Source organism: Lynx canadensis, chromosome E1 (assembly GCF_007474595.2).
Source record: "Lynx canadensis isolate LIC74 chromosome E1, mLynCan4.pri.v2, whole genome shotgun sequence".
Lineage (NCBI taxonomy): Eukaryota > Metazoa > Chordata > Mammalia > Carnivora > Felidae > Lynx > Lynx canadensis.
Window position 1 is genome coordinate 30,723,322 of NC_044316.2, and position 26,028 is coordinate 30,749,349.

The window sequence follows — 26,028 nt, forward strand, 5'->3', positions numbered from 1 at the left end:
ATTACCGATTCTAACAAGCTCTGACAAATGACTTCTAAGAAAGCCTCCAAACTTCAAACCTTAATTCTTGATTGTCAGTAGGAACCAAGATTTGGGGACCCAATGTTCACATGCCTTTTCGGAAAAAATACAATACTTCTAACATGGCACACATCTTGTATTTGGCAGGGGATGGAGAAATACTTGTGTTAAGGCTGCAACACACCAATCCAATAACTATCGGCCAAAATCTCTTGTTATTTCTCTCCAGAAGGGAGGAGGGTTATCAACTGTTCCTAAGTATCTTAAGAAAGTATTTCAGAAGACAGGGTTGAAATCAATGATAAAAATTGACACAGATAATAACAGCGACAACTATTAGTAATCATTTGACTATTTATGTATATTATATATAATTTTCACACTAACCCAATCAAATAAAAATTATATCCTTCAAAGGGAAGGGAAACTGAAGCCCTGAGAGGTAATATCACTTTCTAAAGCTACAAAGTAGTTAAATCTCATTCTATAGAGTAGAGTGACTGAGATACAGGGCGCCTTCTCACTGGGGCTCCAGCCCCTTCTCCCTGGTTTAAACGTTATTTCACTCACTATCTGTTCCTGGAAAGAAACAAAACCATGGCACTGTCCATTCCAGGAAACTAGGGCTTGGGGTCACATCAAGGAATGTGTTCCCAAGCTTCTGCAAGCTCCTGGAGTGGTCAGAAGTTAAGACTTTATTCCATTCTAGCCAGTGGCTTTGAGTTATCATTCAAAGTAGGTTTCAGAGCAGGGGGCCAGCACAGAAAGATGTTAAATCCAATACTAATATTTCAAGGCAGGGGTGTTTTCTTCCTCCTTTGCATCATTTCCTTCCATTCTAATCTTGCTCTGCATGTCACAGAAATTCTATGCGAGGTGAAGACACAGAGTTCAGGAATGATCTCAAGCACAAATCCCCCATTGTCCTGCTTTCTGTCTTCCCCTGCAGCAAAGGCCTTCAGCTCAGTGACCTTCCTGACAATTTATCTGGCTGAATCTTTGTTCCTGGTTACCTGTGCACGTGAAACGGTCTTTCTTCCTGTTCATTTTGCACTACAGAGTGCTAACAGCATAGAGCCAGGGCTGAGCCACCTCAAACCGTGTCTCTGTCTGAGCACCGAGCCATGGGTTTTGAAGTACTGGACATTTTGGGTGATGTTTCTGTGTAATATTTCAACACCATTTACAGCTGACCTTGTGGGCTTTGATAGACATGGATTCAGTATGACAAACAGGTGAAAATGAAAAAAAAAAAAATCCGTAAGAACAATCTGGTTTACAGAAATAATAGAGTTCTGGCCCTGAGAAAGGCTAAGCCACACTTACAGTGAGAGGTGCTTGTAGACTCAATTTCTCAATGAGAACACAAGAGGAAAAGGATGAAAAAGTGATCGGCCCCCCACCCCTAACTCACATTTTTTTTCCCTTCAGACGAGACAGAAATGAACATAGGTGAACCACAGCCTTAGAGAGAGCCTACCCGCATCATTCATCAAGGTCCTATATCATGTATTGGGAAAGAGGGGAATGGGAAGGAGAGGAGATAGAGAGGTGCCTGCATATCCAAACCATTAACTGTAGGCTGGTGTTTCTTAAACTGCAGCCCGTGGATCAACTGCAACAGAATTGCCCAGGTTCAAAGCACATATTCCTACGCCCTCATCCCAGATCTGAAAAATCAGGATTTCCAGGGGGGGAGGTCCATAGAATCTGCATTTAGCCGACTCTCCCGGAGATACAGATGCTCACTGATGTGGGACAATCATGGCTGTGGGTGAAATACAAGATTCCTCTTCCAGAGCCAGCCAAAGTCTCCCTGATCGTGAAGATATTTCTGCCATCCCCATCCCGCCCCTCCCCTGCACCCTCTTCCCCATCTGAAGGGAGAATCTTTTTAGAATTTACCTGGTCTGATGGGGCTCTGCATACAGTTTGGGGACGGGATGCCAGGGTGAAGGGGTGCAGAAGCCCGACTGCTGAGGTCCATGACGGAGGGGGCGGCAGAGGAAGCCGGCTGCAGCCCAGGAGGGTGAGGGCTGTGGTCATGCTGAGACGGGCTGGGGGGAATGCCATTTTCTGACAAAAACTCCTCCAGGTCCATGTATTCCAACTGGAAAGTATCTCCGTCATAGGGAAGGGTTTTGTCCCATAAGGTGGGTCCCAAGAACGCCGACTGGGGGACCGTCGGGCTATTACTCTCATCATCCAGCTTCTTTTCCTTGTCTTTATCTTTACTAAATGCTGCAGAAATGAGGGAAAGTTGGACTTAACAAAGGGAAAAAAAAAAAAAAAACGTGGCTTTTTTTTTTTTTAATCACTCCTCCTGGCCTCTGCTACAAAACACCACCTTCAAACCGTTCTCACAAACCCAGGGGATCTTCTCAGGCTGCTGGCTTTTGTGGATCTAGAGTTAAAAGTTCAGACAGGACATGGATCTCTGCCTGTTTTTCAACATCTTCCTATTTACTTTGGAAAGAAAGCACTAGTCCTTGGGACAGGGTTACAGACTGATCTAGAATATAAACAAAGGAACACAGTTTTCAGTACATTATTGGAGGGGACAAATAATTCAGATCTACAGTGGCAAAGTAACACCTGCAGTTACATACAATTGCTGTGATTTTTAACAAAACAGCCAATAACCAGGCATGGTTTCTCTTCCAGGAAATTCATTACAGTAACAATATGAGGTCATTCAGACTTAGCCAGTGAGCTAGGGATTCTAATTTTGGTAAAGCAGGGACTCTCCACCCTCCTCTGAAACCATGCATTGAGCACATACTATATACCTGCTTCCTTCCATAAATTATGTCCAAAAATCTCACAATAAATCTGCAAATCGCTATTGTCCCCATTTATAATGAAGAAATAGAGGCTCTGAGACTTGAAGGAACTTGACCAATGCCTCACATTGGCAGAGGAGAAAACAGAACTTCCCGAACCCACATATGTTTGCTTTTAAAGCTGCTGGGGCACCTTGCATTTTACAAAAGGAGGTTTTTGTTTTTGTTTTTTTAAGTGTTTTCTTCCTCCTCTTCCCCAAAGGCTTAAATAACGATTCAATTCACAAAAATTATACATGTATGCAATCTGTCAAAAGAACAGCTATTGGAAAGCTCGTTACATACCTATAAGGGAGGTATGCAGCTATGTCCTACCTGTAAGTACCGCTCACCCCAGGACGTCTTTAAACAGTGCTCTGGATTTTGCCCATTCTAGTACTCAGGCGCGGGTGGAATCTGGGATCAGGGAATCTGGCTTCTGAGTTTCTTCCTCAGAGAAACACAGCCTCCGCTGCCATCCATTCTAATCCTCTAGTCTCATCTCCTGAGAATCTGACTTAAAACACCCACAGATGCAAAAGACTGCAGACAGCACCTTCCTCCCAAGTGCTACTCCTTAAAGGAGAGTTAAGAGGGAAGCTGCTTTGCAGACGGCGAACCAAACCCCTCAACTCTTGCAATGCAACAGGTTGCCCCCTGCTAGGAGAGAAGATGCGAGTACTCCCAAGCTCTTTGTAACCAAATGATCTTTCAAGACTTTTACACTAGAAGCCGCACCATTTGCATTTGCAACTGTGATATCTAAGGCATGAAACCGCATCAGCCCAACTGACAAATCCCTTGGCGGCACCAGCTCAGTTCCGCGCCTCCTCGCCCGACCCCTCCTCTCCCGCTCCAGCCAAGGTTGCCTGGGGAGGTTTGGGACTTACCAAGAAAGGGCTCAAGCCAGAGGAGGCTCCTGCGCGATTACACGTGAGCCTGCTCCGCTCTCCCCTCCCACCAGGAAAAGTGCACGGGGAAAGTGTCAGAGCTGGAGGCGTGCACAGCTTCCCGCCCGGAGACCACTCCCCCTCCCCCGCCAGCCCCAGCCCCCACCCCCCTTTTTGAATTACCCTTCGCTAGGAAAACACGCGTCTCGGCTCACGCCTCGCAAGTTCCTGATGCTAACTAACACACAAACAGTAGCAAGATCCCAATACCCGAGATACGCTGCGAGACCCCCTACCTCCCCCCCCCCCGAAATAAAACGAGGCCCCCTGTTTTCTCCTCCCCAGACTGGGCAGCTCTGCCCTTATGCGGGCGGTTTCACTCTGCGTGCGGGTGACCCTCAATCTAGGGAACACTGACCTGTCAAGTTATGACTCCCACCTGCGCCGCGGGACCGGGACCCGGCGAGCCTGGGTCGGTCCCAGCGCTATATTAAACGTTCCTCAGTGAGGGGATCCCCCTTTTGGGGGAAGAGGGAGGGTGATGGGTGGGCTCCTCAAATTTCATCAAAGCAGGGATAGGGTGCCAGGAGACAGGGAGGGAGGGTATGGATGCTCCAGCAGGGTTGCCCAGCCAAGGAAGGGGACCCCAGGGAGCGTCGTTTCTTCCCAGAGCGGGGCAGCCAGGAAGGCAGCGCTCACCGTCTTCGTGATGAAGGGGGAGCTTCAGCGGGTTCTCCAACAAGGACCTGAGCACGCCGTAGGGAGGCGGAATAAAGGTGGGATTCAGGGGGAGCGGTCGGGACATTTTCTCCATCGCGATGCACTCAAATGTTTTTCTTTAAAAAGAAAAAAACCCAACCGCCCCCCAAAATGTTGCTGAGCTTTTTCCTCCGTCCTTTGCCAAAAGTACTCGCTTTCAAGGCGGTGGAGACAAGAAAAAAATTACTTATATCTTTATAAATACATCTGCATAAGAAAATAAAAACAAAAAACTTTCGGGTTCCCAGTGCAGACGGTCCCCGGAGAGCGCGCCAAGTGCCCGCAGGCTCCTGGGCGACGTGCAGGATGCTCTCACCTGCCTTGAACCCCTCGTCCTGCAAAATATTCAAAATTGCGAAAAAGAAAGAAAAAATATGCAGATAGCTGCAGAAGGGCGGAAGGCACCGCGCCGGCCCGGCCCCCACGCGCCAGCACCCGAGGCTGGGCGCCGTCCCACCCCACCCCCCACCCCGCGCCGGCGGCCGCTGCTCCCCCGCGCTCCGCGGCCCCGCAGCGCCGGGCTCAGCGCATCCGGCGGCCCATGTGCCGCGGCCCTGACAAGAGTGACGTCAGGGTCCGCACCGCGCGCCGATAGGCGTGCAGGGGCGGGGCCACGCGCGGCCCCGCCCGCCTGCCCCGCCCGCCCCGCCCGCCCCGGCGCCACGTGTTTAGCGTCGTCGCGCGCGCGGATTTTCCAAGGCCATGCAGCGCTGAGCTGCAGTAAAGAGACAGGTGCCAGATCCCTGGATCACCCACCTGGGCTAAGAACCCAACTTTTTCAGGTTAGGAAGAGAAATGAGGAATTTCTTTTAGTAGTTTTCAACCTGAGAACAACGTGGAAAGTTAAACACACACACACACACACACACACACACACACACACACACACACAGCCAGATGTCCAGGCTGCATCCCAGATCAATTAAATCAGACCTCTGGGCTGACATCCAGGCATCATTAGTTTTTAAAGTTCCCCAGGGTGGTTCCAATGAGCAGCAGGTTTGGGAATGACTGGTTTAGACCAAATGGAAGGTAAATACTCTTTTAAATATTTCTCCTGGCCACAGCCAAGCTTAGCACCCTCTTTCTTGCCCTGTTGCCAAAACTACTGAAAAATAATTACGTGCTAGAAGTTCTAATGAGATACAAAAAGTAGAGTGAAAAGGAGAGGGACCGATGTCAAGGGTTTCCCGTGCTCTCAGGAGGACATTCATAAGGATACCCATTTGCTTGGGATTGAATAAGGGCAGAGGAGAGACACGCATACACTGGTGGGATTTCAAGAATATTTGCTGCAGAAGAGTACAGATGACTGTGCCTTGATCGAGTTACAAGGTCTGCACAGTAATTAAAATAATTTTGTAAAGTTTTTTTTAAGAAGGGTCTCGGTCTTCATTGCCCTAGCAGCGGCTTCAGCAAACTGGCTCTGTGGGTTGGATCCTGCAAAACTCGTGGTGCTGGAGCTCTGTGCTTGTGTAGAGCCTGGAGCCTTCTTTCTGCAAGGCGTGGAAGTTGGCGTCCGGCTTGGAGAGCTCCAGGCAGGTAGGCAGGGTCCTCCCCTCCCTTTCTATAACTCCTCACTAAAATCAAGATACCATCATCTGGGGAAGGGTCTGCAGGAAGGAATAGGCACAAAGTAAAGAAAATTTTCTTTTGGAGCGCCTGGGTGGCTCAGTTAAGCATTCAACTTCCGCTCAGGTCGTGATCTCACTTTGGTGGGTTAGAGGACCCCCGCCCCATCCGGCTTGGTGCTAACAGCTCAGAGCCTGGAGCCTGCTTGGGATTCTGTGTCTCTCTCCACAACCCCCCCCCCCCCCGACCCTCCCCTGCTCATTCTTTCTCTCTCCCTCTCTCTCAAAACTAAAAAACATTAAAAATATTTTTTTAATTCTGTCAATGAGACACAAAGGCTTTCTTTCGTAAAGGCTGTCTTTGGGTTGAGATATGGCAGAGTCTTGGGGGTTCTACTTCCCTGAGGCCCCCAGGAGGGAAGTGCAAGAGAAAAGGTACCGGAAACCAGGAGATCAGGAGGGCCATAAATGGGCACAGGATGCCAGAAGTCAAATACCTTCCCCTCTGAGTTGGGCTGTGATCTAGTGACCTCTACAGTTCTCTTCACACTAAAATTATAATGAGGGGCGTCTGGGTGGCTCAGTGAAGCAAGCTTCCGACTCTTGATTTCAGCTTAGGTCATGATCTCACGGTTCATGAGATTGACCCCCAGCTCTGCGCTGACAGTAAAGAGCCTGCTTGGGATTCTCTCTCTCTCTGCCCCTCCCCAACTCATGCTCGCTCTCCCTCTCTCTCTCAAAATAAATGAACAAACTTTAGAAAATAAGACTATAATGAAGAGGTAACATTCTGAGAAAGCATGGTGATGTTTCAAATGTTAGCCAAATTCCAAAAACAACAGATTTTTAGCTAATACCACATACATTTATTGAATACCAATTGTGTGCCAGAACTGTGCCAGGATTGGGGAGAAAAAGATGTGTGAGACATAATTCTAATGTAACAGGTTATGGACATATGCAAACATTATAATATAGTCTTAAAAGAGCAAAAAAGGATAGATGAAGGTGGCATGGGCACTTATATTAGGAGAGGGATTCTACAGAAGGTATCTGAACTGAGAATGGAGCTAAAGGTCTTTCCTGAACTTCCCAAATCCCTCAACTCCATTATACAGTGTTTCACGAAAGAAAGGACTCTTCCACTATCCTTCAGAGAGGAAGAGGCTATTTCCCTGCCTTCATTCCCCTACCTACCTGTAAACCCATTCATTAACTAGGATAGCTGAGAGCGTCCTCTTAGACTGGTTAGAAACAGATTATAGACTGCAGGTGCACAAAAGGATAACAGTCCACTAGCAGTCCTCAGCACGTCCAGGATGCTCTACTTGCTCATGGTTCCCTGTACTTCCTCACTTTCCCATGAAACCCCTATCCACTCAAGTAATCTGGTTTCCCAGAGTGATCTTTTCCTTACCATTGGAGAGAGTCTAATATTGTGGCTTGAAAATTACACTTCTAATTGCAAATGGATACACTGGCATCCTGGTTAATCAACCAGTCTTTTGGGAATTTGGTTCTTTTAATTTTTTAATTTTATTATTTTTTTTTGTTTATTTATTTTGAGAGAGAGCGAGAGAGAGAGAGAGAGAGCAAGTGGGGGAGGGGCAGAGAGAGAGGGAGAGAGAGAATCCCAAGCAGGCTTGGTGCTGCCAGCACAGATCCTAACACAGGACCCAAACTCATGAAACTGTGAGATCATGACCTGAGCCGAAACCAAGAGTCAGATGCTCAGCCAGCTGAGCCACCCAGGTGCCCCATTGGCAAGTTGGTTCTTATAATTCAGTTCCTCTGATCAACTCTGAACATGGCCCACATTGAGGACCAGCCCCTTAGACCAGGATGTGGATGATGCACAGTATTTGTACATTCAGAAATCAGGGATGGGAATAGGAAAAAAGGAACTCCAGAAGAGAATGGCATGGAGAAAGATATGGAGAAGGGAAATTGGCAGCCACAAATTGTGAAAATTTTTTCATTCCTCTTGGGTAAACAAAGTGGAATTGCTGTAACACGGAGTAGAGATATGATTTATTTTTTTTAATGTTTATTTATTTTTGAGAGAGAGAGAAAGAGAGAGAACAGGGGAGAAGGGCAGAGGGGAGAGAGAGAGTGAGTGAATCTTAAGCAGGCTCCATGCTCAGTATGGGATCACAACCTGAGCTGAAATCAAGAATCAGACACTCAATCACTCAACACCCACCCCAAGATATGTTTTAATTTATAAGAAACTGCCAAACAGTTTTGTTTGCTGCATTAGGTGAATTCTCCTGCATTGCCAGCAGTGGTTGAGAGTTCAGGTTGCTGTGGAATCTCACCAATATTTGGTGGTGTCAGTTTCTTAAAATTTTAGTCATGTTATGTCTCATTGTGCTTTTAAGTTGAATTTTACTGATGAAAAATTATTTTAACCACTTTTTCATGTGCTTATTAGTCATTGTATATCTCCCTTTGCAAAGTATCTATTCAAGCTCCTGGTCCATGTTAAAATTGGGGTGTTCGTCTCGTTATTGCTAATTTCAGGAGTTCTTTATATATTTTGGAATCAAGTTCCCTTGCCAGATATATGTGTTGTGAATATTTTATTCCAATCTGTGACTTGCCCATTAATGTTTTCACATTGTCTTTCCATGAGCAGAGTTTTGATGAAGTTCAATTTACTGATTTTTTTTTTTTTATGATTATTACTTTCTGTGAACTAAGATACCTTTGACCACCTGGAGTCTTGGAGAGATTTTCCTCTAAAAATTTTATAGTTTAAATCTTTTTCATTTAGGTCTATACCCCATCTCAAATTCATTTTGTGTATGGTGTTGAGGTAGGGGTTGAGGTTCTTTTTTTATTTGTCTCGTGGGGACTTCCAATTGTTCTAACAGCAATTGTTGCAAAGACATTCATTCTCTCCTTTTAATTGATGTGGTGCATTTATATGGCTGTACATTTGTGGGCAGCCAAACCTTGGACTTCAAGGGACAAAATATTCAAAGACAGAATAAATATTATTTGTAAGTTTCCTAGGCTCTGATTGTTATCAAGCAACAGAACAAAGTTCATCAAAGTTCATGGCTAGCATGAATGGCTTGCTTTCAGTGGCTCATTTGGTTTGTTACAAGACCTTCTACAAAGTTGTCCACATTAACTTAAATAAAAGCCTGGAGGCAGAAGCAATGGCCAACTTGCTGTTTATGTACATGAACAAATATTGATCTCTTAGATGCTTTTGGTTACCACTATCAATATTCCAATGCTTTTTTTTTTTTTAAAAAAAAGCCAAAATTAAATCCTTTGTTGGAAAAAGCCAAACAAATATTATAAAAAGAACACTTGACAAGTCAGTGGAAAACTCTTCAACTGTCTCTTCAAGGAGGGAAGGATAGTAGAGGCTCCTGAGGTGTGAAACTGTTCTAAAAATAGGAATGACCGTAGGAGAAAGGTTTCTCAGAATCAACTTCTTAAAAGATGCCAGCACAGCCTGACTCTGCTCTGAAGCTCTGGAAATCAGCCTTCTGCCCAGCCAGTGGTTTCCACCTGTCCAGTCATTTCAGGACTGTGAGTAGTGAGGTTGGGTAAGGGAGCCTTTCTTGTAGCTCAGTGGGTGCAGATGTGAGGCAGCCATCTTGGCACCCGCTCTGCAGGTCTGCAGAAAGAGCTTTGCGGCGTAAGCAGTGTCTGTTTCAGATTCCCAATGGGTGTGAAACCTTGCTGAGCATACAATGCCTGCCACTGTACCCTACCAGGGACTGGGAGCATGGGGTGGATAGAGCCCAACTTTGTGGTTATGAAGGGCTTTATACACCAGCGAGCCAAACCTCTAGATGAACCTGTTTATCTTGTTGCCAGAAAGGGCACTTTGTCCAGGGAATTAATTCAGAAGTAAAAGGCATCACATGGGAGTTCAGCTGAATACACCTAACCCAGGGCGTCCTTCTCCATCCTGAAACCTCTAACCCAGCTAACACACTGAAAAGGAAAATTGTATTTCGTTAGCTTAATTCCTGAAGACCCTCAAATGTATTTGCTTGAGACAGGAACATGCAAACCTGAAACAAAAAGACATGTTGGGAATGCTAAGCTCTCCTCCAAAGGATGACTCATGTAAAGGACCATGGCTAGGCTTTCCTACCTCTTCTCTGAGTCCTGTGGTGCTCTAGTAAATCTGAGTGGGAAAGACTAAGACAGGTATAAGAGGCAGGCCAAGGGTGTGTGTTTAAGAATCAGAGGCTTTATGTAAGTGTGATAGGAAGGTAGGAGAAGGAAAACAGTATAGAAGAATATATGTGGCAAAAGGAGAGAAACAAATAATCAACGCAGTTGCAGTGGAATGGTCTGGGGCCATGCATACCTTGGTATTTACCACTATTCCTACTAAAATAATAAAACCAACATCATGATGAGAGAAAGGCACATTTATTGTGTGCTTAACTATGTTCCGGCATAGCATTAAACACTTTGAATAGATTTTATCACTTATTACTCACAAGAGTGGTATAGGGTATGTTAGCATTATTATCCCCATTTTATAGATGAGCACAGTGAGGACAGAGAAATTAGCAGACATGCCGTGGTCCTATGACTAATACATGGAGAGGCTATGAGTCAAAACAGCTCTGCTTAACTCCAGAGCTTGTGCTCTTAACCTTGATATAGTAAATGCACGGCGGACATCCACCCAATAAACCCACTGGGTTTCCAAATGGTTCAAATTCTGCCTCTGTCCTGTAACCTTGGATAGCCTCTCTGATCTCAACTTTCTTTGTGTGAAATATAAACTAATGCCCATGTTTCCCAGCTCACAGAGTTGCGAGGAAGACTAAATGAGATCACGCATCTGGAGGTGCTTGGTAAATTGCGAAGGCTAAACAAATGTGAGGACTTGTTAATTGGGGCATATTTGCATTTTCTGGAGATGCTCCTACCTGTGAGTCTGCATAGCTGTTGGGCCTGTGATCTTTCTACTTTCCATCCAAACACATGTGTCCTTTTTTCTTCTCCCCTTTTTGTCCCTCTCACCAGGGCAGCCACCTTCTACTGCACCCAGGATCCAAAGAAAATTGAAGTTCAGTGGGAAAACAAATTTAGCAATGACCAATTCTAAATAGCCCCTCAACCAGAGTAGGGAAGGCATGCCCATTTCCTTCATCTTCCCAAGGGGTGGGAGGAATAGAAATGTGTGGGTTAATTAACAAATGGAAATTGTTTCAAATGTAGTAAATATAGCTGGAGTTGGAAACAGTTGAGCTATAGAGGCATGGAATCACTATGACTCAGAATTTAGTCTTTAATTTTTGGATCCAGGGTTGATCAACTTTAGCAAAACTGACATGTCAACCACACTCTAAAATATAATTTTCAAGCTGCATATTAGGCTCTTTGAGGTCTACAGAAAAATAAGACTAGCTGCCCTGTGGTGATGAATTTCTTGTGAGGCTAATCTGGTGGAAAGGAAGACTATAAAAGTTCTAGGAGCATGCATGTTCTCATGGACCACGTGGAAGCATCCTGCAGACCTGGGGAGAACGTGAACAATGGCCTCTCATCATGTAGGGATACAGGACCAGCTTGCCTCCATTCCTTGTGCCTTTATCCCAAGATGAAGATTCTAATTTGTAGACATTGTCAGCATCCCATATGGAGCTCTTGCATTGGGCAGAGTTTCACATGAGCCATCTCATAAGTGATTGGCCAACCAAATGCCTATAAATGGATGTCTTTGTTGGGACATTGGTAATTGGTCCAACTAAAGAGGCCAAGGCAACTGGTTTCTCAGACATATGACACAAATCATATGCAACCAGATTAATCTGGCATGGCTTTCCTTTAGAAAGAAGCTCTGGGCATGTAAGATATGTTTGAACTTTAAGCAATACTTAAAAATTTGTGTCAGCTGGACAGTGTGTTCCCTGCCCTGTAAGGATACTCTCCATGGGAGCTTTTTTGCTGAGCATAGAATCAGAGTGAGGCAAGTGAGTCGGATGGTCTTAATGACATCAGGCAGTGCCAGCCAGGTGCACAGAGCTTTGCTGTGACTTCTTTCCAATTGAGTAACTGAGGGAATGTGGACATTTCCATCATGGAGACTCACAGCCAGGGTGAGAGGAGCAAGAGGAAGCATCCTGAAGGATCTACTCATTATATCTTGAGGTATCACATCTGCTGGGTTTTGCAAGTTGCTAGAGGCAGCATTCCTAACTCTTTGAATTCTGCATTTACTGGGCCCTAAGCAAACTATTCCTCATCTGTTAATGATTGGGGGGGAGGGGTGGTCAGGCACAGAACATTAAGATTGGTGAGCTTTTAGTGGGTCTGCCTTCCTGAGACAATACCCTAGTCTCTTCCCCTCAATGCACCAAACACTAGTGGAGGGCTCTTCTGAGCCCAGTGCTGTGCTGGATGCTGAGAATTAAAGCAAAGAAGTATGGAGTTCCTTGCCATCAGGTGGGGAGACAGCCGCTTAACCAGATATCTATCTCAGTGTCATAGGTATAATTGATGGACAAAAAGGGAGTATGAACAGGGAAGTGATTAATTGTGTTGGAAGGGCTCACAGAAGTCTGCACAGAGGGGCCTCAAGGAAAGTTTTGTAGATAGAAGTAGATCAGGGAGGAGAGGACACAGGCATGGAAGAACACAGTCAGAACTACAGGCTGTTCACTTGCTGGAATGCAGAATTGACAGGAGAAAGAATGACCTTTCTTCCAGCACCATTTGCAGAGCTCTGACGAGGTCAGGCATTATGCTACATGCTTTGCATGTACCATCACCTTCTACTTTCAAAACAACCCTATGACATGGGTATTAATATTTTTTAATTGATGAAAATACTTGGTTGTCATAAGCCAAAATCACACTACCTTGGGTAAATTGGGGGAGTTTGGGAGGCCTTTTCATTGTCTTTTCATGGTCTCATGCTTCTCTCTTTGTGTTGACTTCATGGTCTCCCCACAAATTGGCCTCTTCTATACGCTGGGGCACATGATTTCCAGCAGCTCAGGGGTTTCATGTCTTTGTTTCCTCCATTAGAGAGGGACTGACCAGCTCTCTGAGTTTTAGCTCAAGAAATGCAAAAGAGGGGCTCCGATGGGCCTAGCTTAGGTCAGCTTCCCATTCTTGGATTAAGTAACAATGACCTGTAGAGGATGTGAATGTGGCCACGCTAGCTGGGATCAAATGGTTGGAGTGGAGAGGAAGAGCAATTCTCAAGAGGAGGGAATCTTTCATGGACAAAAATTGCAGATTCCCACGGCAGTCTTCATTTTCTAGATGAGGAGATTGAAGCTTGGAGAGGTTGAGCAACATGTTGAGGTCACAGAGCTAATAAGTAGCAGAAAATGGAAACCAATCTAAGTCTTTCTCAGTGGTTCTCAAACAGAGAGGATTTTGCCCCCTCCCATAGAGTACACCTGGCAATGTCTGGAGATATTTCTATTTGTCAGGCTGCTTCAGGGTAGGGCTGCTGCTACAGGCATCTAGAGGGCAGAGTCCAGGGATGCTGCTAAAATTCTACAATGCACAGGACAGCCCCAAACAAGGAGTTAATCTGTATAGTGCTGAGGTTCAGAAGCCTTGGTTTATCTGAATACTGAGCCACCACTAGCCTACAAGTGCTCCCCTCTCCTAAAGGGCCCTGATTGGCCTTTGGCGGATCCCAGGTCTCCTCCTCACACATTTACAGATAACCTGTTGGGGTATCACAACCTCATTCTTAGTGTTTTGATTCTTATGTTTCCCAGTCACAGAGCGGCAACCTTGCTTTCAACGCTGGGTTTAACTTCCACCAACCACCAAAAATGCTAGCTAAATGCAAAACAATGTACAAATTGAACACAGGCCATTTTAAGTATTTTATCAAGACAAAAACTGACAGTCTAATAAAATACCTTCAAAATATGAGGATTGTATCCTATCACTACAAAGTATAGTTTTTCCAGGGGATGCCTGGGTAGCTCGGTTGGTTGAACTCCGACTTCAGCTCAGGTCATGATCTCTCAGTTTGTGAGTTTGAACCCCACATCAGGCTCTCTGCTGTTAGCATGGAGCCCACTTCAAATCCTCTGTCCCCCTCTCTCTCTGCCCCTCTCTTGCTCCCTCTCTCTCTCTCAAAAATACATAACATTTAAACTTATGTTTAAAAAAAAGAATAGTTTTTCCATGAGGAGAAATGGATTTAACCATATTCCTTCATCCCTCCTGTTATTTTGGCCAAGGATAATAGTGCAATCTGAGGCCACAGGAAGGTTGTTTCAGAGTTGGGGAATTTACCTGTGTTCTGTGCTCTTTTAGGTGATGGTCACAGGAGGAGACAAAGGAGAGGCTCAGGGAAACAAGTTTATTGTACTCACAGGTCCTGGAAACCAGGTGCATCGCACATGATGCAAGGCCACAGGGGGAAGCACCAGTGCCTGTCGGCAGGTAGAAGGGCAGCAGCAACAGGAGAGCCAAGGCCCTGGCCTTTATTGGAGTTGACACAGGAAATGCAAGGTAGGGCAGAGGAAACAGTTTAGGATTAGCTAGTTTGAATAATTCTGGCGGGCTCTAAGCTATAGGGGTGGTCCCTAGTTTTCTAGCACCTGACTCTGGGATGATAAAGGGATTTCAGGTTTCCAGGCTGGATAGAGGAGGTATGGTTCTGGATTGGCTAGTCTGCATACCAAAGGCATGTTCCCAGCTGAGTCCTTTGCTACAGTGAAGAAGTGGTTAGCCCTAAGGAGACAGTTTCTCACCCCACCCCAGCCAGAAAAATTTTAAGATGTCAAGCCATAATAATATAGAGAAAATAAAAATATAAGCAATATGAGCTGGCTAGTACAATTTTCTAACTCAACCAAGGAAGCTTAGATACCACAGTTCTGTAATAGGTCCCAAATATCTGAGAATCTAATTCTCTTTGCAACATAACCCTAATTTTAATCCCTCTTTCCTCCTACCCTCAAATAAACCAAACTCTTCTTTTTGTATTCCCTCCCTTCCCTAATGGTACCAATTTGCTCAATCACCAAGTTAAAAGCTGCAGAATTGACCCTCCTGTCTTCCTCATCCTCCCATCCTCATACTTGCATTTGAGAACAAAATGCAATCCTTGAAATCAAAGCCAGATCCTAACTATTTCTCAGAAATACTCTCTCCCTTCTGTCCTCAATGCCATGGCCTTTGTGAAGACTTTTTTCAGCTCTCCTTTAGAAAATCCCAATGGCCTACTTAACTGCTTTCCTCACACTTTCCCTCTTCATTCCCACCCCAAAATAATCTTCTACTAAAACCATCTCTCAAAAGTACTGATTTGATTTGAATTTTTTCTTGCTTATGATCCATTGATGTCTCTGAGCTACATGTAGAATGAATCCCAACCTTCTTATCATGCAGTAGACCCATTCCAGTTGAGCACCAATCTCCAGACTCCTGTCAGGCTCCTGCCCAACCCCCTGCCATACACCTATACCGTAGCCCCACCAGCAGGAAGCAGCATGCAGTATACAGGTGGGCAGCTCTTGAACAAGACCACTACTAGAGTTCAAATTCTGGCTCCACGATCTGTTAGTAGAGTGCCTCTGGACAAGTCACCAGGCTTCTTTGTGCTTCAGTTTTCCCAACAGGATGATGAGGATTGCAGCTATCCCAACCTCACAGGCAGGGATTAAGTGCATGAATACACACAAAGAACTTGGACAGGTGCCTGGCACAAAGTAGTAACTCAGTGAACCAGAGTTGTCATGTTTTCACACTTGGTGTTTGCATCTGATGTCTCTACCTTCCAGGCTCAGCCTCACTGTCACTCCTTGCTGAAACCTTCCTGATGCCCCCAGAAAAAGTTAGTCCTTTCTTGGGTTCCTGAAACCTGTTTAAATGCCCATCTCCTCCACTGTCCCTGGAGGGTGTGGTTCTTTCCTCCTGACATTCATCTCTAAAACACTGTACCCACTATGTAGAAGACACTCAATTACTGGATGCATAAATATATAGACTTCATGGAGACAAGACCAAAACACAGAGTCAGCTCCCAGGTCATCTAAAGGTGCTCACTCATCCGTTTTCCCAAGCATTGTTTCCTCTAACTCTCACGTTTCAATTATTCTTATGTGTCTACCTCTGAAGGAGTGAAAAATATCATTTACAGAGTTCAGTAGCTTGGTCCTTCCTCCTTTGCCCGTCAGCTTTTATCCAAAACTGAATGTTAGTTGTGTTTGTTATCAATGCTCCCAGATTCTCCATTACCTCTCCAGCTTGGGTTTCTGTTTACCTGCTGAGACTAAAACCCAGACCATTCAGCTCTTCTTCCTTATTAGTTTCTGCACACACTGATTCAGAAGGTTTCCCGTCCAATGAAACCTGCCACCATGTTCTTACACTTGTGTCTCCAGTTGCTACACAGTCAGTGCTTAAGTAATTATAAGTCTCCAATAACTAGTAATCTGAGTATCTCATACAATTGTCTAATAATCCTATGTTCTTTACTAAGGGAAAGGCAGACAGCCTATGGGATTTCCTTTTATTCTTTTATTTTTAATTTTTTTAACTTTTATTTATTTTTAGAGACAGATTGTGAGCGGGGGAGGGGCAGAGAGAGAGGGAGACACAAATCTGAAGCAGAATCCAGGCTCTGAGCTGTCAGCACACAGCCCAACAAAGGTCTTGAACTCATGAACCTGAGCCAAAGTCGGATGCTTAACTAACTGAGCCACCCAGGTGCCCCTCCTTTTTTTCTATCATTAAAAAAAAAAAAGTCTTGAAATATTGGGTTATTTTAGTCCTGGATGACAGAAGCCACACTCAGATTTTCTTATCAGTAGCTGTCAAATTTACACACCAAAATTTAGAGGGGTTCATTAGGATGCAGAGTCCCAGGCCTGCTGTTAAGGGTTCTCATTCAGTAGTGTGCGTTAGTGTCTGAGTATCAGCGTTTTTGACAAAGTATATAGTTCCCTAACAAATTACAATAAACTTGGTATCTGAAAACTACAGAAACTTTTATCCCACAGTTTTGGGGGCCAAAAGGCAAAGGTATTGGCAGAGCCCTGGTCCCTCCAAAGGCACTTGGAGAGACGCCTTCCTTGCCTCCTTCAGCTTGTGCAGGCTCCAGGCATTACTTGGCTTGTGGCTACATCTTTCCGATTTCTGCCTTCAGTTTCAAATGCCTCTGCCTCTCTTCTTTCTAAATATCCCTCTTCTTTCTCTTGTAACGACAACAGTCATTGGACTTAAAACCATCCTAAATAGAGGGGGATTTCACCTAGAAAGCCTTAATTTAATCTGCAAAGATCCTATTTCCAAATAAGGTCACATTCACTGGTTAGGACTGGACATCTCTTTCGGGGGATACAAAATTCAACCCACAACACAGAATTATTCTGGATGTATGGAGTTTACAGCATGCTGTACACAACGCTGCCCTAGATCCTAGATCAGTTTTAGAGTTTATCTTGACAATAATTCTCATGATACCTAAACAGTTCTACAATAGGAAACTAGTAACCCGAAAGAAATAAGCAATAAAAGAACGAATACTCTCCCCGCTGGCTGAGCACATCTTCCTTTGTGCATTGCTATGGTGGTGGAAAGGGAGGGGGAGGAAAAGCAGAGGGGCTACTTCATACTGTGCATGATTCCTCTCTCTCTAAAAGCAAAGTTCTAGGCTCACACATTGCCTCTTCATCCAATGTGCTGAACCTCCTGTTCAAACACGAATATTAAATATATGAATGAATGACAAACACACAAAAGAATGTAAGTATTTCCTCTTCTTTCAACTTTGTATATTGAACCTTGGGGAAAAAAAAATCAAACCTTCCTCCCTATAATCCTTATCCTGGTTTTCTCCTCCCTGTAGGTTATCAAGATAATTTTACCACTGAGATAAGAATCCTCCTCTTTCTCTTCCTGTGTGTTAGTCACCTTCCCCATCCTGTTTCAAACCAAAGAAGTCTTGAAAACAAAGGATCTACAATAATACCTGCTTTTTCTGCTAAGGTATGGGTATCTTCATTTCATGGCTGCAATCTGCCTTGCTTAACAAGAGTCTCGTCTCCTTTATCACATGTTCACTTCTTGTACACTTAATCCTCCAACTATCAGTTACAAATCCTTTAGCTGGTGCCCCCCTCTTTAGATAAGATGCATTTCACCTTTTATACATCCTCAATCCCTTCTCCTCTGTGCAATTTCCAGCTCCTAGAACCTTTCTGGAAGCTGTGACCTTCTTTGACCTTGGGATCAGGGCCAATCACTGGGTTCCATCCCAAAGCTCTGCCTCCCCCTCCTAACTCCATTCTCAGATATTAACCCAGTAGCAAAGTCTGGCCAGAAGTACCTCTTTACTGGTGTCTGCCTCTCCCATCCTTGTACCCCTGCTATTCATTCTCCCCTTAATGAATTCAGTCCATGCAATGGTATGAATGAGTCTCATGAATACAATGTGGGTGAAGCCAAAGAGACCAGCCCCCCAAGAGTATTAGAAGCCAGTTCAGTAGTGGTTACCCTTGGGGATGTGTGGGGGAGGGGACTGACAAATGTTTAACAATTGGATGTCCAAAACAAAGAAAGCCATGTTTTGTAGTATTGGCTGATTTCTTTGGTGTAAATACCTTTATCCTGGCCAATGTCAAGCTACTAATGGGATGTCACTTAATACAGAGTTGGGATGGGATGAGCTGTAATACATTATGGCCTGTGGGATTTCCACTAGAGAGATACAATAGATGTATGTAACCTTGAGAGCATAAATAATAATAAAATGTAGTAGCATATTTAGGAAGTGGTGACTTTTGAATATTTATTACCTTTTTGTGTGCCAAATGATCTTTCCAGCATCTCACTCACCTACAAATTTGAAAGCCCCAACAGCTATAGTCACCTGAGAGCAGAGGATTAAAATAACTTCAAATGTTCTTGATTTCCACCATCCTCAAACTCTCCTAGTCTAGTCCATATTTATTTAACTTTTCAACAAATATTTAGTGAGCTATATTCCAGACCCTTTTTTTTCCTTTTTGGCAGATCTATTGAGGTATAATTAACATACAATAAACTACACATGATTAAGTATGCAATCTGATAAGTTTTGACATCTGTATACACCCATGAAACCATCACCACAATCAAGATAATGAGCACACCCACCCTCCCCAAAATTTCCCTGTGCCCCTTGGTGACCCCTCCCTGCCTTCCTCTATCTCCAGGCCACATTGATCTGCTTTCTGTCAAGATACATTTGTTTGCATTTCCTAGAAGTTCTTGCCTTTGCTTTTAAAGTAACTTATTTAAATGCAAATTTATATAAATTAAAAAAAATAGTGTCCATGTTTAACAACCAGCTCTTAAATTCCTGAAAATTTGATCATCACCATTTGCAAGAAGATGCTAAGAGCACAAGAATGCACAAGACAGTGGGTGCATAAGTGAATGGAACAAGACAGAACAAGACAGGAGGAAAGATCCTGGGTTTGGGGTGATGTTTCGTTTCTGAATGCTGGTTAACTAGAGATCTCCACGTTGTTAAAAATTTATTGAACCAAACACTTACAATATGTGGACTTTTCTGAATAAATGTTACATTACAATAAGATTTACCCCCCAAAAACACTAAGATTAAAAAAGGATGGGGATATTGGGTCACTTTTCTTCCCTATTTAAAATCCTCCTCTGGCTTTCTGCTCCATTTCAGTTAAAATCTAAGCTCCTTATCACAGTTTTCAAGGCCTGTCCCTCAGATTCTGGTCCCTCATTGTATCTCCACCTTCCCTTACTCAGGCCTCGGTTCCTCAGAGGAACAGTTGAGCTGTTCTTTTTTCTCAAAGCTTTTTTTCTGAATACGTTTAAAACTGTGTAATTGTTTATGGCCAGGGGCCCCCCACTAAAGTGTATGCTCAGTGAGGCCAGGCATCCTTCACATCTTGCTCGCCCATGTGACCCAGGCACAATGTCAAGTACCTAGAAGGTGCTCAATAAATATTTAGTGAATGAAGCGGTTAACCCTCAGGTTTCTTGGGGAATGCAGGGAGGCTGTGGCCCCTGGGATGTGTGTGGACCTGAGTAATGGGAGCAGAGAAATTGTCCTAATATGCTGATTGTTAAGCACTTTGGGTCATTCCTCACCAGCTGCAGGTTCCACATCCTTCCATTTTCAAATGAGGAGATGGAGGTCAAAGCCAAGGTCATGAGAATTCCCTTCTCCTGACTCCCAGTCAAGAGCTCACACCTCTTTCTCACACCTCAGAAGCTCAGGGCAGGGTGTAGGGTTGTGGGGCGGGGGCAGGGAGGAGGAGGAGGAGCCTGGGTTTTTAACACACAGAGATGTGGAAGAGAATCTGGCTTTCTAACTGCCTCGTTCAGCATTCTTGGACAAACAGCCAAATCCCCCAAGCCTCAGTATTCTCATCAATAAAATGGAGATCATGATTGTTTATAGGGCTCTTGCAAGAAATCGAGGAAACAACACATATAAAGAACCCACCTCGTTATTAGTATGAGGTAGAAACCCCAGTGGTGGCCTTTTTCATCCTGTAGTGGCAGCGGGAAGAAGAGGTCTCTCCTCACTATTCCATGCCTTTCTTAATCATGGCTCTGACTGTTGCCCAATGTAATTAATGCCCCCGCAGTGGGTTGATATTCACGGGCCTCAACTAAGACAAGAGCTGCTACCATAGCATAGTGTTATCACACCAACCTTCTGCCGCTGAATGTCTAATGCATCCACTCCTCAGGTGCCCAGAGAAGAGCGAGAACACCCAGGCTTAGATCTGAAGACAAGCTGTCCATGACAGTTATAAGGCAAGAAATTAATAATGCTTCCCTTTCCCGAAGAAATGAAACCTTTTAAATGTCAAAAATATAATGAGATATCTCCTGCCATACATGTGTAGTGATGCTACTATCCTCTTAAAAACAGCCATTTCTAATCCCAGGTATTTGGTTTCCCATTAACATTCAGTCACATGGACCTTACAGCTTTCAGGCATTGAAAGGATGTGCTGAGTCAAGTAGGGGGAAGGGCGATGATCTATTTTTAGTATATACCTGATCCAAACTGCACGAGGTGTTAGCCTTCCTGTGAGATAGGCAGACTCATCTTCAAATTGAGTTCAGTTTTAAGTGTGAAAGGAAAAGTATCAGGCAGGATCTACCATGCTGTAATAAAGAGTTTCCAATAGGTTAGAGGTATATTTCTCTCTCACATGTCTACAAGTAGCCAGCCTAGGATTAGTAAGTGGCTCTCCATCCTCGAAAGGATGCAGCGGAAGGGAGCAAGCATCATGGATTCAGAAATAGAAGCTGGAAGCATCTTTTCTTTTTCTCAAAATTTTAAATGTTTATTTTTGAGAGAGAGAGAGAGAGAGAGAGAAAGAGAGAGCGAGCAAGTGGGGGAGGAGCAGAGACAGAGGGAGACACAGAATCCAAAGCAGGCTGTAGGCTCTGAGCTGTCAGCATAGAGCCCGATGCGGGGCTCGAACTCACGGACCATGAGATCATGACCTGCGCTGAAGTCAGAAGTTTAACCAACTGAGCCACCCAGACAGCCCAAGAAGCATCTTGGAATGATCCATCAGTACCACACATCATTTCTGTTCACATCCCTAAACAGCAATGATTTAAATAATAGAGTATTTCTTTCTCATGTAACAGTCTGAGGGTAAGCAGTCCAAGGCCCTCCAGTGTGTCAGGGACCACATTTCTTGTTATTCCACCACTGCCTGGAATTTTCCATCTTAGACATGGTGGAAGGTAGCTCACCACCATGTGGTTCCACGTGCCAGCCAACAGAACTAGGGGAAATCAGAAGGAAAGGACAATTCAATCAAGAAATTGTTCATGTCATTTCTGCTTGTATCCGATTGGCCAGGATTTGATCCCGTGGCCAAAACTGGAAAATGTGCCTAGCTAAAACTGTATAATTTAATTAGTATATGAAGATAGAAGTAACCCTCTTTGTCATACATAGGATGCCATAGCAGAGATTCATGCACACCAATGATGGAGTGTGATTCAAGTTTCAGAAGTTATTCTGGATGCCAGAGGACAGCAGACTAGGAAGACTTGCCCACGAGTGGGAGGAGGGAAACCAGCTGAGAGATAAAGGTAGCCTGGTCTATGGTGGTGGCAGCCGAGGTGATGAGAAGTGATCTGACTCAAGATACATTGAAAATCTATTCTCAAAAACCCTCAGCACGATTTTCTAAGGAGTTAAATGTGCAGCATGACAAAGAGTTGAAGATCTCTGGATGAATGGCTTCTTCCAGTCATTCAGGGTTCAGCTCAAACACTTAAGTTGTCCTTGGTCCACTGCCTTGTGGCAGTCATGCTGTCATGTAGGTCTGGTTTTTCTCCTGAAACATAGCTCTATCTGAAATTATGTTAATTATTTTCTCTCCTCCCACTAAAAGCATGCTTCATGGAGTGAAAACTTTGTTGATCCTGTCCATTTCTCTATTGTTGGCATCTAGAACAATGCCTGGCACATAGTAATATTGAGAATGGTCGCTTGGGACACCTGGGTGGTTCAGTCAGTTAAGCGTGTGACTCTTGATTTTGGCTCAGGTCATGATCTCATGATCTTTGTGAGATTGAGCCCTGCATCAGGCTCTGCACTGACAGTGCAGCGAGGAGTCCTGTTTGGGATTCTCTCTCTCTCCCTCTCTCTCTGCCCCTCCCCTGCTCACACTTTCTCTCTCTCAAAATAAATAAGCTTTTTTTTTTTTTTAAAGAAGAGTGGTGGCAGGGCACCTGAGTGGCTCAGTCGGTTGAGTGTCCGACCTCGGCATGGGTCATGATCTCATAGCTCGTGAGTTCAAGCCCCGCATCAGGCTCTGTGCTGACAGCTGGGAGCCTGGAGCCTGCTTTGGATTTTGTGTCTCCCTCTCTCTCTGTCCCCCCCCCTCAAAAATAAATAAACATTAAAAAAATTTAAAAGAAGAGTGATGGCTAAAATTTATTTAATATTTGTTGAATGGATAAGTTATGATAGTTGGTGTTTTTGAAAATAACAGAAATAAAAAGAAAAATTAAATGATATAATAAAAAAATGAAATGATGGAAGCCAGAAATCTATACATTAAAGAGTCTACAATGTTTTTTTCAGTTTTTAAAGTTTATTTGTTTTGAGAGAGAGAGAGAGAGAGAGAGAGAGAGAGAATATGAACATGAGCGGGGGTGGGTGCAGAGAGAGAAGGAGGGAGAGAATCCCAAGAAGGCTTCACACTGTCAGCACAGAGCCCAACATGGGGCCCGAACCCAAGAACTGTGAGATCATGACCTGAGCTGAAACCAAGAGTCGGACACTCAACTGACTGAACCACCCAGGAACCTCCCTTTTTTAAAAGTTTTTTTTAAGTTTATTTATTTTGAGAGAGAGAGAAAACGTGAGCAGGGGAGGGGCAGAGAGAGAGGGAGAGAGTCTGCAATGTTCTTTTAAAATGATTAAATAGTGACCAGTTGCTGTCACATAATCTTTAAGGAGTTGCTATTCCAAAGTTGACAGTCTCCAAGTACCCTAGCAGGAGAGTCAGCTTACTTTAAAAGAAGAAATAATCAGGCTGATCTCAAAACTTCCCTTCAGTCCAATAGATTAAACAAAACAAAGCAAAAACAAAAAACAGCAATCTCCAGAGACTTAGGTGGAAAAAATCATGACTCAAGAATTCTAAAAACAATCGAGATGTCATTCAAATATGAAGAACTCTGAGAATATATCATCCATATATCCCTTCTGGAATGAAAAGATACATCATCAGGCCCACTAAGCATGATTAAAATAAAGTGTTTATTAAAGAGAGGATGTTGACATATATAAGGATTATTGGTGAGTACTCAAATATATTAAACATAATGTAAATTATTAAATAATTATGGTTATAAAACATGTTACACTTGTGTATAAAAACTTCACAATGTAAAATAATAAAAGAATATTGATGTGGCAGCTTTAACAGATACCAAATTAATAGTGGTTTAAATAAGATAGATGTTTATTGACTACTCCCCCCGCCCCCCATCCAAACAGTCTGACTGCAAACAATCCAAGGCTGATCTGGGACCCATGGTATCAGGAACCAGGTCGTCTCTCTTGTCACTCCCCATTCTCTAGCTGGTGACCCTCTCTGGTTTGGTTGAATGTGGCTCACCACCGTGTCCACCGGGTCTCTATTCTAGCAGCAAGAGAGGTTAAAAGAGGGAAGATGACCAGAGGGTATACCCACCTCTTCTACTAGTATCCAATTAGTTGGCCACCTAGCAGCAAGGGAGGCTGGGGAATTAGTGCCTAGTGGGGAGGGGGGGTTACACGTCCACCTAAAATTCCTATTATTATAGAAGAAAGAGAGAAAGATGTGTGTGGGGAAGAGAAAAACCTGAGGATGAAATGAATTAAAATGTCAGGACACCTGCAACACAGTATCTAGTAACTATCAGGTATTCTTTTTCAATGAAAATAATGATATTTTTTCTTATAAAATGATACATGTTGGTTGGAAAGATTTCAAACAATCTAAAAGACCACACAAAAGAGTATAAAGTTCATTCTGACCCCACCTTCAGAGATAACCACTGCGAAGATTTCATCCATCTGTGAGCATTTATCAAATCAAATGTTTCTTTGAATCCATCCAAATACATAGTTACCTTTTTTTCTACTGGTATTTTGTTTGTTTGTTTTGTTCTATTTTGTTTATTTCTGCTCTAATCTTTATTATTTCCGTCTTTCTACTGGTTTTGGGTTTTTGTTTGTTCTTTTCCCAGCTCCTTTAGGTGTAAGGTTAGGAATATGCAGTTATTTTTATAAATGTTTCAACACTTTGAAAAGGACATGTATTCTCTACTCACGGGGTAAATTGTTGGTGTTTATATATGTTATTTAAACAATATTATCTGTTACATCTTTCTGTTATTTGGTGCAAAAAGATGTATGATAGTTATACTTCATGGTGGTTATACTTCTCCTTGATTTTGAATCCCTGATATTAACATCACAACCCTTCCTTCCTTTTTGCTTCCACTTTCCTAGATATTCAGGTTGATACCAGAATTTGCCCCAAGCAAGTTCAGGACTTTAAGAGGTCAATTTATTTTAAAGGCTCAGTTTTCTTCTCCCCTTCCCTCACAACAACCAAGGGACAGTTTACAGCCACCTGCTTTTGTACTTTACTAATCTTAGGTTCTGTAAGAATTGAGATCTTGTAAATAGCACTATCTATTTGAATCCAGTTTCACCATATTGAAAAAAATGGTGCCAAATTGTAGCAGCAGCTCAACTCCAGGGAGTTTGAGTTTCATGAGAGTTCAAGTAAAGTTTTTCATTCACACCTAAAGTGCAGTTCAATGGAGGTTTAAGGGTTTCTTTGTATTCCCTGGAGAAGATCACACATACCTTGGTATTTGTACATACTGTGTTTCATCTACAGACAAGCGGCTACTTCTTTTTTTTTTTTTTTTTAATTTTTTTTTTTCAACGTTTATTTATTTTTGGGACAGAGAGAGACAGAGCATGAACGGGGGAGGAGCAGAGAGAGAGGGAGACACAGAATCGGAAACAGGCTCCAGGCTCTGAGCCATCAGCCCAGAGCCTGACGCGGGGCTCGAACTCCCGGACCGCGAGATCGTGACCTGGCTGAAGTCGGACGCTTAACCGACTGCGCCACCCAGGCGCCCCGACAAGCGGCTACTTCTGAGTGGGCATATTCTTATTTACCAGCAGACAAATTAGAGCTCTAAATTGAGTCTACTACTTTTGAATTCTCTCATTAAGAGAAATCTATGAACAAAAACCAAATCCTCGCTTATCGCACCTATTTTTTTCCCCTAAGAAGATAATAATGATGATGCCAAGAACCACTTGAGGGTGTCCATTACATGCCAAACACTTCATATACACTATCATTACTCTGATCCTCTCAGGGCAACCCTACCCCATGAGTGTGAGTTCCACCCTGTGCAGGTAAGAGTATTAAAGTTCAGAAGGGGATACAACAAGTTGAGTCACACATG

General features: G+C 43.7%; 1 protein-coding gene across 2 annotated transcripts in view; it reads right to left on the minus strand.

The window, feature by feature from the left end:
* The window catches only part of HLF (HLF transcription factor, PAR bZIP family member), a 53,673-nt gene extending 48,762 nt beyond the window's left edge, over positions 1–4,911 (minus strand). For both annotated transcript variants that reach the window (XM_030296064.1, XM_030296063.1), the window contains exons 1-2: positions 4,433–4,911; positions 1,927–2,262 (exon numbers count right to left, since the gene is read on the minus strand). In XM_030296064.1, coding sequence (XP_030151924.1) covers positions 1,927–2,262; positions 4,433–4,547 — 451 coding nt within the window. In that variant the 5' untranslated portion in view covers positions 4,548–4,911. The remainder of the gene's footprint in view (positions 1–1,926; positions 2,263–4,432) is intronic.
* Between the last annotated feature and the right edge of the window lie 21,117 nt (positions 4,912–26,028).